Consider the following 14267-nt stretch of genomic DNA (forward strand, 5'->3'; position numbering starts at 1 on the left):
GTTTTAAAAGAACTTTAAAGTCTACTGGGTGTATTTTTTTATTTAGTTCCTTATACTGACAATAGAAATAAATTGGAGGAGTTCTAGTTCTAATATAAAATCGAAGAAAGAAACTGAAGCTATTTGAATAAGGTCTTCAATACTAAATTAAAAAATTATGAATTAAGTTAAAAAATTTCCGATACACATAAGCTTAATTTGATAGGAGATGGACAGATGATAAAAATAAATAAATGCCATGCCAATATTTATTTTTTAAATAAAAAAGCTCTACTTTTACACAAAAATACAGAAGGCAGGCGTATAATGACCTGTAAAAGGAAACACTTTTCGAACAATATTTTGAACGATCAATTAGCGACTCTAAATTCTCCACCCTTCACAAAAATATCATTAAATATATTGCGTTATATTTTGAAATGAAACTTCGTTTGTTTGTGAAAACTTGTTTTGATTACGTATTCTGTTTTCCATTAAATTTTTTAGAACGTTTGACAAAATAGTTATAATAAAAGCAAACACGTGTCTCATTATTTCATTTTTTTATATGTTTTTCTCTGTTGTTCTTGAGTTTCTCATATTGCTTTCTTCTAGGGTTATTCATCCATGTAACATATTCAGGGCCCACCCTAAGGATTTCAAATTATTAGCCAGTTAATTAGCCAAATATCAAAACTATTCGTCAATTTTCGAAAGTTTTCGCCAAGTGCAAATCTTCAAAATTTCTTATATGTATTTTCTTTCCAGTGGAAAATATCATTCGTCAATATTTTTGCCAAAACACAATTTTATTCGCCAAATTTACGATTTTATCAGTGGTGGTGAATGTCAAGGTGGCGAATGCTTAGCACGGGCCCTGATGTTTTTATTGATTTTCACATTGATTCAGAGGACAAAGTAACTAAGCTTCCTTGTGATGAATTCACTATTATAATTTTAAGTACTGTTCTTAAAAACTTTAACCTTTAAATAGTGGACTGTATTTTCCCATGTTAGTGATTTTATCTACCCCATTTAGTTGAGGAAACAAAGTTAGCCTAACTGATTCGTCCATAAATTCGTCAAAAAAAGTTTAACTTAAAGGGAACCGAGAATCCTCTTCAGTTAAGTTAAATAAATTTTAAAAAATCTACTTGCTTGATTTTATTTTTAGAAAAAATTTCGACCAAAAGGCACGGAGAGTTATAACATCTTTTAAGAAAGTGACAAATCGAACTACATTGAAAAGTCATTTCATAAGGAAGTTCAAATTAAAGTCAATTAGTTTTAATTAAATTCGACAGTAAAATGTACACTGAAGCTTGTGCAAATTTATATAATACTCGGCTAATGAAAATTATTTAGTATTTCACAAACGTATTTAAATACATAATTTCAAATCTAAAATCAACATTGCAAACTTACAATCTAGTATCCCCACTATATTTTTTATCACGTTATTAAAAAAATATCGTTCACTTAAAAAAAAAGTATGAACTTAACTTCCAAAATATGGTCAAAACTGCTGGAGTATGGTAAAATCTACCTTGTTTCTGGCCGTATGAGAAAACCAAAAGGGTTGGTTAAGAAAGCTTTTTGGTTTTATAATATATATGTTTTTTGTGTGATTTTGAAACGATGAAAAAAAATTATAATAATAATTATTTTATTTAAATTTCAGATAGTAATGCATTTCTTTGTTGCAATACTTAAAATAAATAAATAAGTAAATAAATAAGGAATGAATGAAATCGTGAAAGAATGAAGCTCTGAAAATGCACATTTTATTTTTCTATGTTTTCAAATTTTTATTCAAAGTACTAAAAATACTATTCTATGCTTAAAATAAAAGCATAGAAGTAAGTAAAATTTTATTAATATTAATAAATTAAAAATAATTGTGAAAAACAGCAGTATTATTACTAATATTTTTCTACGTTTATTTTACCAATACATAAACACATTACGTATTTGAAAAGTCAATTTGAAACACAATAGTTTAATCATTAAAAAAACAATAAATATTGAATTCAATGAAATACATCTTAATAAATACATTATTTCTTGCATATTAATCATTAACTATTCAAAATGGGTATTATTTGATTGAACTTTTAAATATTTTTATAAAATGTAAACAAAGAATTTACGTCATAAATTGTTATTTAATTTACCTCATCTTTAATGAGTGTTTGATTAGGTGATTGAACTAATAAATAATAGGAAAACTGAGTTAGTGATATAATAGCTATTGGATTATCATGAAAACTACATTATTAAACATTAGCTTTAATTGGAGACGTTTTAGGTTTTTCCCAAAACCTTTAATAATGACAAAAAAAAACCTAGAATATCTTTAATTTTATTCTAAATGATAAACTTGTTATGAAATTTAGAACAACTTACAGATCTATAAAATTTATATTAAAGCAAATTCATTATTTCCCTTTGTTTGTTGTAAATAACTTCATAAAAAGATAATTCAAATAACCATGAAAAAGATGGTATTCTAACTGTTAATTGTAAAAAAATTGCTTATTGACTATTTTAACCTAATACGGTTAAACAACCAAAATTTTAGCCGTACCAACTTCTGAAGCCACTTAGTTCCTTGCAGCTGGGTACGTAATGGTATCCGAGAGCTATGTCATCACCGGCTGAACGAGGGCTCGAATCCCGGCGCTGACATCAAAAAATTTCTTCCATTCCTTCATCACATGAAAAGTTTCAGTGTTCTGCACTCCCCAATTGGTGATCTTGGACAATACGAATATGTAATTCTCACTTTTGCATTAAGCACCACAGAGCTTCTAAACACAAAACAGTTTAATACCTACTTTCTCTTGCGATTTATGGCACCAACAAATAAACTAATTAAGACACTTCATTTCACGAATCGACGTTTCATTTGAGACGGTTCATTTGACAAATCATGGCATCTCAACTGCAATCTAACACAAATGCCCGTTTCCTAACAAACTTCAATTTTACGGTTTTAGAACCAGGTTAATTGTATATGTTTGCAGAACCATATAGTTTTGAATAAACGGTTTTTTAACCGTATCAGTTGTAAACGGTTTCAAAATCGTGCAGGTGAAGAAATGTTTCTAAACGTAAATTAAACGGTTAATTGGAAAAAAAAACTGATTCATAGTAATTTCAGAATGAAAAATTTTTACAGAGAGGTATTGTCATTGTTGTCAATACGAAGGGGGTCACAGTTGCTTCGTGATTTTAATGATGAATCGCGTTGTTTCGTGGATAAAAATTTTTTTCCACCTCTTCCTTTCTTTCGCTTTTTTTAAAAATAAAATACTGCAATCTTCTCATTTCTTCCACGTAGTCCGTCTGTAACACTGGAAAAACTGATCGACCTCTTCTTGCGAGTGCGTAAGTCAAGTGACTTGATAAACTGATCCATGTACCGTAATTCACGGAGGATACTTATGATTTTAAGCTATTTCATTAAATAAAAAAATTAACGAATTTTCTTTTAAAAATTAATTTTGTTTATTTGAAATGAATAGATATGAGTAGCAATGGCGCAGTAATCGAGGCATTGAACTGTTATTTTGAAGAAATGGAATTAGATCCCCATTAGCGGCTTGAAGCTTAATTGCATGATGGCAGCAATGCTTAGCAATCATGCAATATGCCACAAATTGATAAGCCTTAATTTCCGTGACCCCCTCTCACCACAGGCTGTCGTAGGAATGTTTTTTTTAAAAATTTAATAGTTGCAATTTTTTATTGCAATTTTTTGCACTGTTCGTATAATAAAGGTATGCATGTTAATATTTTTAAGAATAATAAGTAATATAATGTGAAAAATTAATGTTATGTTGTAGTTTTTTTCATCTTTAACTGAGACTATGTTTTTGTACTAACTGAGAAAGTAAAAAATAAAATAAAAAAACGATGCAATTTTCCTTTGTAATTTCTCGACTTTTCCCGCAATCGATTTGAATCGACTAACTGAAGAAAAACACACACTCATAAAAAAAGTGAGCTTTAATGAGTAATTAACCTTGTAGAATGTCATTCACGTTCGTTTTAATGAATATTTGAGAGTTTTTACATTATACAGTAAATCTTGTTTCAAAGAATTTATGCTTTAAGTGTTAATATAAAATTTCTTAAAAGTACTGTAATTATTAGATTTGATCCGCTCTAATTAAAATTTAATTAATTTGTGTGTTTTTCTGCACAAGATGAAACAAGAATTTAGTTACTTAAATAACAGTCTGCTTTTAACGACACTTCAGCAAAAAATTTCTTCAAAGTACTTTAATTATTAGATTTGATCAGCTCTGAGTAAAATTTAATTAATTTATGTGTTTTTCTGCACAAGATGAAACAAGAATTCAGTTACTTAAATAACTGTCTATTTTTAAACACACTTCAACAAAAGAATTTCTTTTTTGTATGATCTCGGGCTAATTATATTTTTTTTATTAAGTATTAAGAATTTCATATGAACTACACAGAATAATGAAATATTTAATGCATTTATACAAATACTTGATCTAGCTTAATACGGATGTGGTGAAAACTATCAGAATTTGGTGAAATTTAACACGTTTCCGGTTCTATGGAAACACCAAAAGGCTCTGTCATTATTACCAAAGTGCTTTGATAATGATTTTGGTATAACTAACAATGAATTACGGTTTTATAATATATAATTAAATTTGGTAAGAGAATAAGCTTAAGTAACAAAGTAACTTTATCATGAAACATTCGAGCATGGCATAAAAAACATTTATTCGGTTAAATTTACTTTTAAGTTTTGTATTTTTTGCTAAATGAGTGGAAATAAGAACTGTAATTTTGAAAACCAGAACTTCCAGTAAACCATTTGAACGGAAAAATTACCTAATGAATAGTTTAAATAACGTATATTTCGGTTTCATTACCAGAATGATTTTTTTACGGCAATGTCATTACCATACATTGAAGTAATTTCTTTTGAATTTTTTTCCTCCGTGTAGAACCTAGTGAAAAGATATGGTTGATACGAACAACTATATAACTTACAATTTTCTTCGTAATCGTTGATACGCAAAAAATTGTAAATTAAGTATTAATATTAATTACGCAATTAATATTAATAATATTAATATAATTTTAAATTAAGCATACTTTTTAAGCAGCTATCAGATAAATTTGTCTTCATGGTTTCTTCTCATGCTATTTTATCTTTTTTAATTCTAAGCTCTCATCGTGGATCCAAGATTTGTCAACCAGCATTAAACTTTATGAAAGTTGTACGAGTTTCTGAGTCCAGAACGATGGTCATCTTAATTGATGACGACTGTGTATTCAAAAATATTCCTGGATTAAATGATCCATCTATAAGTAGAGCATGCTGCAAACAAAGAATATGTCAAAGAAGGCTCTAACCTGAACTTTATCAGATTCTGGGATTCAGTAGTAATCCCAGAGAAATTTACCGAATTGACACTAAAAGCAAGGCAAGAGCTTTCTCTCTCTTTCAACATGCAGACTAATTCATCAGACTTAGAAAGAGCTGCTTTCTGCTAAAGGCAAATTTTTACAAAACAAATGATAAGTTTGAAGGAGTATTAAACTTCTGAACTATCTCTTTTTTAATATAATCTAATAATCACGGTGATATTGAATATGGATAAAATATTAACCTAGTTAAAATCTTTATAGTAATAATTGAATTTAGTTTCCCCCTTTTGTTTTAGTTCGTCATGTAGGTCATTCGCTGTATGCCCACACAATCTTAAAAAATGGTGGCATCCCTATCGTATAATTAAAAATAATATTTCCTCATAATTTATAGGGTCATATTGCTATTTTTTAAATTTATTTACTGATTTGGTGTATGCCAATTTACTGTTTTGACGAATTTTTTATTTGCTATCACCACTCTTATTTATCTTATTCATTCGTTATATCAAGATCGATTTGTAGATACAATAGAAACCTACCAAAAAATAATTTAGTGTAAAATAAAATAATTAGGCACTTGGAAAATTCAAAAGAAGACTTATTGTGTAAAATATATTCATAAAATAACAGCCGTAATAATTGCTTAAAATATGAATATTTAATGACTGAGCATATGAAATGAAGCCTTCTATTAAGTAGTATTAATTGAATTCAATTTTTTTTCTAGACTGAAACAATAAGATTTTAGATTTATATTAGTCTAGATAATGAGACTACTTTTCTTCCTTTAATTTTGAATAAAGGTATCTGTTGCAAAATAACAGATTTAGACCTTGGGAAACCTCATAAACGAAGAAACAGAAGAGAACTTAACTCTTCCTCTTCTATTCACGCTTCCATTGGTTGAAATCAATATACTAATGTAATTGCTCACAACTAAATTAAGAAGTCTGTAAAAATCATAAAATGCTTAGACAAAATGCAATTAGTCTTTTGTTTACATTTATTTTCTCCACAAAGTTGTTAATCGTTAAAAAAAAAATTTCAAAATGACAAAAAACTAAAAAAAAAGTTTTTGGTTCTGCGATCACATTGTTATTTTCGTTTTGAGTTGTGAAACAGAGGTTTGAAAATAACGCTTTACTATAGAAACAGATATGAAAAATATCATCCAGATAGTACCGTTACCATATTACAAGAAAAATGCGACAGTCACGCTGACTCATTTGTGAAGTCACATGTGACCTCTGCGACGTCAATGTGGGTTTTTTTGAAGGTTACTATGCCCTTCTTTGGGGACGTCACCCAGACGTTAACAGAAGACCACAACAAGACATAAAAATGTTGCAGTGACATCACAATGGGACGAGAATGTGGCATATTAACGTCTCATAGTCACAGTGTAACCCTATTGGAACTTATATGTCATGATTTCGTCACATCGTTACTCTGTTCTGTTCACACGTGAATATGTTACATCTTCGTCACAACGGCGACTCAGTTGAGCTGTAAACGTGTTACATCTTTGTCACTAGAAGAGACGTATGTCACGGCTTCGTCCTTCAGTGACTCTGATGAGACGTGAATATATCATACCTTCATCACAAGGTGTTGCCACTGAGATAAAGATTTTGAATTAAACTTCTAATATTTTAATTGCTTAACTGTTCAAAAATTTATTTATTTAGTAAAAAAAAGCCTGAAATTTTAAGAAAATGATCAAAAACATTAATTACTTTACAGAATCAGTTTAACTTAAAAAATAAAAATAATAAAAAACATTGTTAATTGGGGTGCATTATTATAAAAACGAAGAGAAAACTAAAAAAATGAAAAATGTGACAAAATGATCTAACATTGACTTGGCAATCTAAAATAAATACCAGATAAGTATTTGAAAACGAAAGAACTTTAAAACAAAAAAGTTAAATACACTCAAAAAAATCGAAAGTGAACAATTAAAGTGGACTCAAAACGTATAAATTTTCTTTAATCATGAATATTAAAACACTAACTTATTTTAATATTCGTTGCTACAATTATCATATGAGTTCTTCGTTTAGATATTTCGACGAACTATATCAGAATGGGCTACCATTTAAGATGTGACTTAGGGTATCAGTTGTTCGTTTTTTACCTCACCAAATTATTAAAAATAAGTAACTTATCATCAAAAATCAGAGGCACATAAATAACATTTAATTAAATTCTTTTAATAAAAATAGAACAAAGCTTTTGTAACGCTTTGTTCTTACAAAAAGCAAATAAAATCGTTTTTGACGGATTCAACACAATTTAATGAGTTTTAATCTTGAAACATATCTTTTACGGACGACTAAGGTTCAATTTTAAGTGATAGCATCAAAGTATGGACTATCTGAATTTAAACCGACGATTAAAAAATGGCGACAGCCGTAGTTCGCATTTGATTTAAAATCGTTTGCTTTTGCCAACTAGTGTTAATTAGATGTTTATTCTTTTGAATGATTTTCACCTATCAACAATCTCTCCATTTACATTTTTGTAAGTTGTAAAAATTTATAAGTTGTTCATTTTTATAAGTTGTTAAATTGTGGGTTATTTCAGAAGCCTAAACAAACCTTGCAAATATAATCAATGTTAGTCCAAATGTAAGCAAAATAGAATAAAGCATTTTATTCAAAATTAAAATATTCAAGCATGTTTAGTTTATTGAATTGTTTGCTCAAAAACTTTATTTTTCAACCTGTGCAATAAAAGTTTTGTATTAAATAAATTTTATCAAAACTGTTTGTGGCTATACAGTCGCGTAAAATTTGAAATTTTTAGCACGAATTTTGAAGGAAATGTAAGTGTATACATCTATTTTAAAAACTAAGAGAAAAGATATCCAAATTCATTCTTTAAAAATATAGTATTAAAATAGATTTATTTCAATATTGTTCGGCAATTTAGACAAAGGGCATATTTACTTTTAAAATCTTTTTTCTGACACTGTGAGAGTTGAAGAATAGAGAAATATTGTATGAAAAAGTTTTTTATTACAAACATGCTTACGGAAATCATTTTATTTTTCAAAATCATATTGAGAGGCTTTTGGAGCCATTTAGAAAAGATCACTCTTGATTGTATTTGTTGTGAGCTTTCGTGATTTTTTTATGATTTTTTTATGATTTACATATTTAATTTCAAACTATCTCAAAAAACTGCTTACAAGACTCTTTCGTGACTGGTTTAACTTGAGTGAAACAAGTCTCAAAATATATTCTTGTAACTTTAGAAAGACCAGTGGTGGAATTTTTCTCAAATGGAGGAAACTTTCAAGAGATCAAAGTTGCAACTAAATGGCGACGAAGATTTTCAGTGACTTTAGTTCTAGAAAAGTATAGGTCTGACTACCAACTGACAAAAGTCACAATAATTAGTCAAGGAAACTTTTATGTGATATCTAAAAAAAGCAACATCAAAAAAACATTATGACATCATAGGGAACAATTTAAAACTGTCACACCTTTGACTGTGACTGTTGTGACCATTTTTGACGTCACTGTGACAGTCTGTATCTGGGCGGTTACAAAAATTGCTGCAGATAATAATTTTGTTTAAGTACTTTGTGAAACCAGTTGGTGTTAAGGACTTGGAAGGTTTATAAAACGAAAAAAAATACTAAATAATTTTAGTGCTTTGAATAAGAAAGAGAATATCCCTTTAAGATTTCATTTTTTTTATTTCAAGTCAATTATCATTCTGAAGTTTCATTTTACTTCTTAAAAGGCTTTTTTTAAAACGGATTTCGAATCTATTTTAAGGAAATATTTTTATACAAATAAAACAAAGGGAAGAAGGTTTTGATGTTATAGAAACAAGTATCTGTTAATATCAATAGTTTTAATGTCAAAGAAAAATTAAACATGCAGAAGGTTTCTTGGTTCGTTTTCTTGCTTTACTTATCAAGATCATTAAAGGAAATAAAAAAAAGAACGGAGTGTACTTTAACACTTACTGGTTCTATAAAAATGTTTAAATGAGCTAAGCTCTTTATAAACATATTTTAATATTTTTTAATACCTAACTTCAACTCTCTAATAGAATGTTATAGACCAATGGAGGGAGTTGTAGTTCATATTTTTCGAATTTAAGGGGAATCGGCAGGACATATATCAATAATGCTAACACTGACCCTTTTTGATGTACCTTTCCTAAGAAACTACTTATGATTTGCCTTTGAAATTTTTTGAGGACATTTGAGACTATTTCAGTTATGTACTGTGACAATGTTTAAGCATTAGCAGGAATATTTTTCAGTTATGAAGGATTTTTCGATGAAGCTTTATAAACGGAAACTAAAAGTTCTCAGACTGTAATTTTTAAAAACAAATTCTGCCAAGATATGTATTAGCAGTTATCACAGTGTAAACATGTATATGCAAATATTCTATGAAGAAAAAACAATCAAAATCTTGTTAAAATGCTGAGAAATGGTACATCAAAAAAGGTCAGTTTTAGCACTATTGGTGTGTGCCCTACCGACTCCCCTTAACTAATTTAATTCAAATTTATCATACGTATTTTTTAAAAAAATTTAACTGCTTGTTTTAAAACTTCTGTTTCCTTTCCTTTTAGCTTTAAAAGAAGTCTTCCTGTTAAACAGTATTCATCAAAATGACAATATTAAAATATATGAAAGAACAGCTAGAATCGGGAGGTAAATATTTTAAACATTATATATGTTTAGTTTATATGTGTATATTTTATATATATTTATCTATACCGAAGGTAAATTGGATAATTCTTCGGTATGCAAATGTCCCAGTCATTTTTCAATGGGCCTGACTGATTGTAAAAATATCAGCTTTATATTAGTTATTGCAACTAGCCTATATGGATTCAGGCAAATATAAATATTAGCAGAAAATTACTATATCAGCCTGAATTTGAATAGACTCATTGTATTGAGCCTTGTCTTCTATACCAGCTTAAATTTGAATTTAAAAAAATCCTTATTAATAAATTACACATTTTCGTACTATTTTGGTTAAAATGTGTAACAGAATTTATATTGAATAATGAAAATAATTATTATGATAATACGAAAATATTATGAATAATTATTAGGGTAATGTAAAAAGGTTATTTAAATAAGAAAACAATTATTTTTCACCCGAAATTCTCTTTCCATAAAATAATTATTATTTAATCATTTTCCTCAGAAATGTCTAACAGTGTAATACTTGTTAGTAAAAAAAATTAAGTAGAAGAATATTTGAAACTTTTTTTAAACTTTTCTAAATAAGCTTCTATTTAACCCGGCTAATTGTTTTAACTTTCGTTACATTGCCAACGGCTTGAAATAAATCAAGCTTATTTAGCAGTTGGCTAAAATCTTATCTCATCTGATATATTTTTAATTAGCCTAAGTGAAGTTGGGTTTAACTCATATCTAAATTTGTTCCGATAAAATTTCGCCATAACATTTTAAAAAAATCATAATAATTTTGAATAAAAAGAAAATGAATAAAAATAAAAATGAAAAAACTGATTTTAAAACTGCAGCGTAACATAAAATTGATAACAGCAAAAACAAAAGAGAAGTAGGTCACACATGCCATTGTTAATAGAATCAAAACATTATTTTGAAATCAGTTTTACTAACATTTACAGTACTTGGAAAGCACCATTATTTATTCAATTATTAAAAATATAAAACATATTAGAATATTTTAAAGCCTTGTCTTCCCTTAGGTGTTTCTAAAAATTATATATTTTAATATAAATATTAGTTTTAGAGATATAGTTTATGAAACAATTAAGATCCTACTATGTGTAAAATTATTCAATGCAATTTTAAATTGTATAAACTAAATCTATCATTATATATCAGTTGTACAAACATTTACAGTTATTGAAAAACACTATTATTTATTCAATTATTTAAAAAAATAAAAAAAGTATTAGAATAATTTTAAGCCTTGTCTCACCATAGGTCTTTTCAAAAGTTATATAATTTAATATAAAAATTAGTTTTAAGGAAATTCTTACAATGTGTGAAGAATTACTCAATGAGTTTTTAAATGATATAAATTGAGTCTATCTAAGAATGTGCAAATTATCACAGTTGCTATTGTCAAGAGATAATTATCATCTAGTTTTGTTCTGTTAAAACGTTACAATCAATTGATGATTTGTTAGTTTAATACGGTGATTCAGCGTCTTGAAAGGTATCAGCACCTCTTATTATACTTAATTTTTCAGATTTTTAAATAGTTAAACTGTTTTTGATACAATTTGTGAATAAATCTAAGAATGATTTCAGTATGATTAAAAAATGTTAAATTACTTTAATAAAAAATTATAATTCGTTAATTAAATTTTTAAATTAATCATTTTTTGCAGATCCAACTATACGATCATGGGTTCTAGTAGACAGCTATTACATGCCATTTCTTTTAAGTGCCATATATGTACTTTTCATTAAAAAAATTGGTCCTGCTTTCATGGAAAACAGGAAACCATTCATGTTACGTAATGTTATGATTGTGTACAATTTTTGTATAGTTATTGCTTATGCAGCTTGCATATTGCTGGTAAGTTTTTTTTTCATCTTCCAATTATAGAAATACTATCAAATTCTAAGAAATTAATATCCCCCTTGACACCATTCGTTAAAAATATAGAGTTTTCTTATGTTTTATCAAACAGATGTAACCAAGCGTAAAAGATACCTTGAAGTTGGTGAAAAGTTGCATTAAATTTTAATAATTTTTGCAATGGAATCTTCTCTATTCGTTAATTAAAAATAAATAATCAGTAGTTTTGAATATTGTTTTTAATTCCATTTCTTGGAGCATGTTCTATTTACCCTAGTTATCAAATTATAATTTTTGATTTTTTCAGCAATTAAAAAAAACACAAACTTAGTAAAACTTTGAAATTTAAAAAATGTTCGCAGTTCTCACATTTTGGAAACTAGGTTTAATCGGACACATTCTATACTGTAAAAAGTTTTAGTGCAACTTTACACCAAAAATGGTTGCAACTACTTTACACCAAAGTGACGCTCTATTAAGTGTCCCACAACACCAAGTAGTGATGTAGTGAAGCACCAAGAATGTTCTTTTCACTCCTTGGTGTAAAGTTGCTGCCATCATTCTTGTTAATCAGAATTACTTTAAGATATGATACACTTTAGAGTCAGTGAATATATTTCTACAATTCAATATGAAGTAAGAATCATTAATTTACACTGTTAGAATTTTCATTCCAAAATTGTGGTAAAATACCCAGCATCAGTCTGTCCATCCAATTAACAGTAAAATTTACGGTTAAGGGCATTTTTGATCTTTACGGTCTTAAAACCGTTTACAATATGTGTAAAAAAAACATGAATGTAAAACTATATGTTTTTTTTAACCATCTATAACTAACTTGGTTTCAAAATCGTAAAAAAGAATTTTTTTCTATTTCCTATGAGCTGCACAATCAGTCTTCCCGATGAGCAGACCTAGTGCGTTCTCCGGAAGTGGTATCCACTCTTTCAGGACCACCACAATGGGTGAGATACCGTTGTCATGTTAATTTGGACGTCTAGTTTCTGCCACACTAGATGGCAGCACCGAGACTTTATTTGGATGCTAAAGTGTACTAGGAATTTTAATTTTGCCGGAAATGCCAAGAGCCAATAAGCAGACTTGGGCTCAGAGGGCCGACGACAAGCCAACTGCGCCACCCAGCCACAAAAAAGGAAAAAAAGAAAAAAAAATTTAACTGGACATAGGATCCAGGCTTAGGTAAGGGGCATTGGAGAGTGCAGGACACAAGGCACTCTTCATGTATTGAAGGGAATGGAGGAAATATTATGGTGTCAACGCTGGGACACGAATCCTTGTTTCGTGGGTCTAGAGATTGACAGATTAGCTCTCTCGGCTCTAATATGTATCAAGGAACTAAGTGACTTTATTAGGTGAAGCGATAAAATTCTGGTTGTTTAACCGTATTAGATGAAAGCAGCTAATAATCATTTTTTCTCACAGTTAACAGTTTGATTATCTCCTTTGTATGGTTATTTGACTGTTTTGCTTGAATATGGTAAAATAGCAGTTACATAAATTGTTATTTAACCATTTGTTTTGAGAAATTTTAAACAGTGTATAGTATTTCTTAAAATAAAATTAGTTTGCTAATTTGGTGTAGACAAATTCTAAAAATTGTGTGAATATAACAGTAAGTTTATAACAGTTATTTAAGAGTGAGATGTTACATTTTTTCCATATTTAGCCCTCCATGCTCATTATGAAAATGGTGCATAATATCGATATGAAGAAAAACTTCAAATTTACGACTGAAAATTAATTTTTTAACATTTAAATATGTACCCCAACGTTACATTTCTTGGGCTTATAAAAATAATCAAAAATTAGCAATTATTCACAGAATTTTAAAAAAATTCCTCTTGGTGGAAAAATTTCGCCGAAGTGGAGATTTTTTTAAAAAGTTAACAATTATTTTCCAACTACATTTGAACTGTTTGTCTATTATTAACCGCAATCGCTAGTTAAGACTAAAACTTGTATTTAAACATAAGCATTAATTTAATGAACTTTTAATCAATAATTTTTAATATATCCCTACAATAGTTTTACTTTGAATTTTCTATTATAATTTCATTTGGAAAATAATAAATGATATATAATTATGCATGAATTTGATTCTTAAATTAATAAACAATGAAAATGTTGACTAATGAAAAATTATTATATTTTTCTTATTTTAGCTAGCTTACTTTTTCCTCACAACAGATGCTTATTCAAAAATATGTGCTCCTACTGTAGTTGAAATTAATGACTACACCTACTGGGTTAGTATGTAGTTTAAAAGCTCATTTATAATTA

The 14267-nt window shown here is 28.2% G+C and overlaps 1 protein-coding gene across 4 annotated transcripts in view; it reads left to right on the forward strand.

Moving 5' to 3' along the window:
* LOC107441687 (very long chain fatty acid elongase 7) overlaps positions 1-14267 on the forward strand; it is a 120456-nt gene that overhangs the window by 94564 nt on the left and 11625 nt on the right. For all 4 annotated transcript variants that reach the window (XM_043048016.3, XM_043048018.3, XM_043048017.3 and 1 more), the window contains 3 exons: positions 10003-10084; positions 11773-11963; positions 14150-14233. In XM_043048016.3, the coding sequence (XP_042903950.2) occupies positions 10042-10084; positions 11773-11963; positions 14150-14233 (318 nt within the window). In that variant the 5' untranslated portion in view covers positions 10003-10041. The remainder of the gene's footprint in view (positions 1-10002; positions 10085-11772; positions 11964-14149; positions 14234-14267) is intronic.

This window comes from Parasteatoda tepidariorum, chromosome 1 (genome assembly GCF_982258835.1).
Source record: "Parasteatoda tepidariorum strain Cologne lab strain chromosome 1, Ptep-v5.0, whole genome shotgun sequence".
NCBI classification, from domain to species: domain Eukaryota; kingdom Metazoa; phylum Arthropoda; class Arachnida; order Araneae; family Theridiidae; genus Parasteatoda; species Parasteatoda tepidariorum.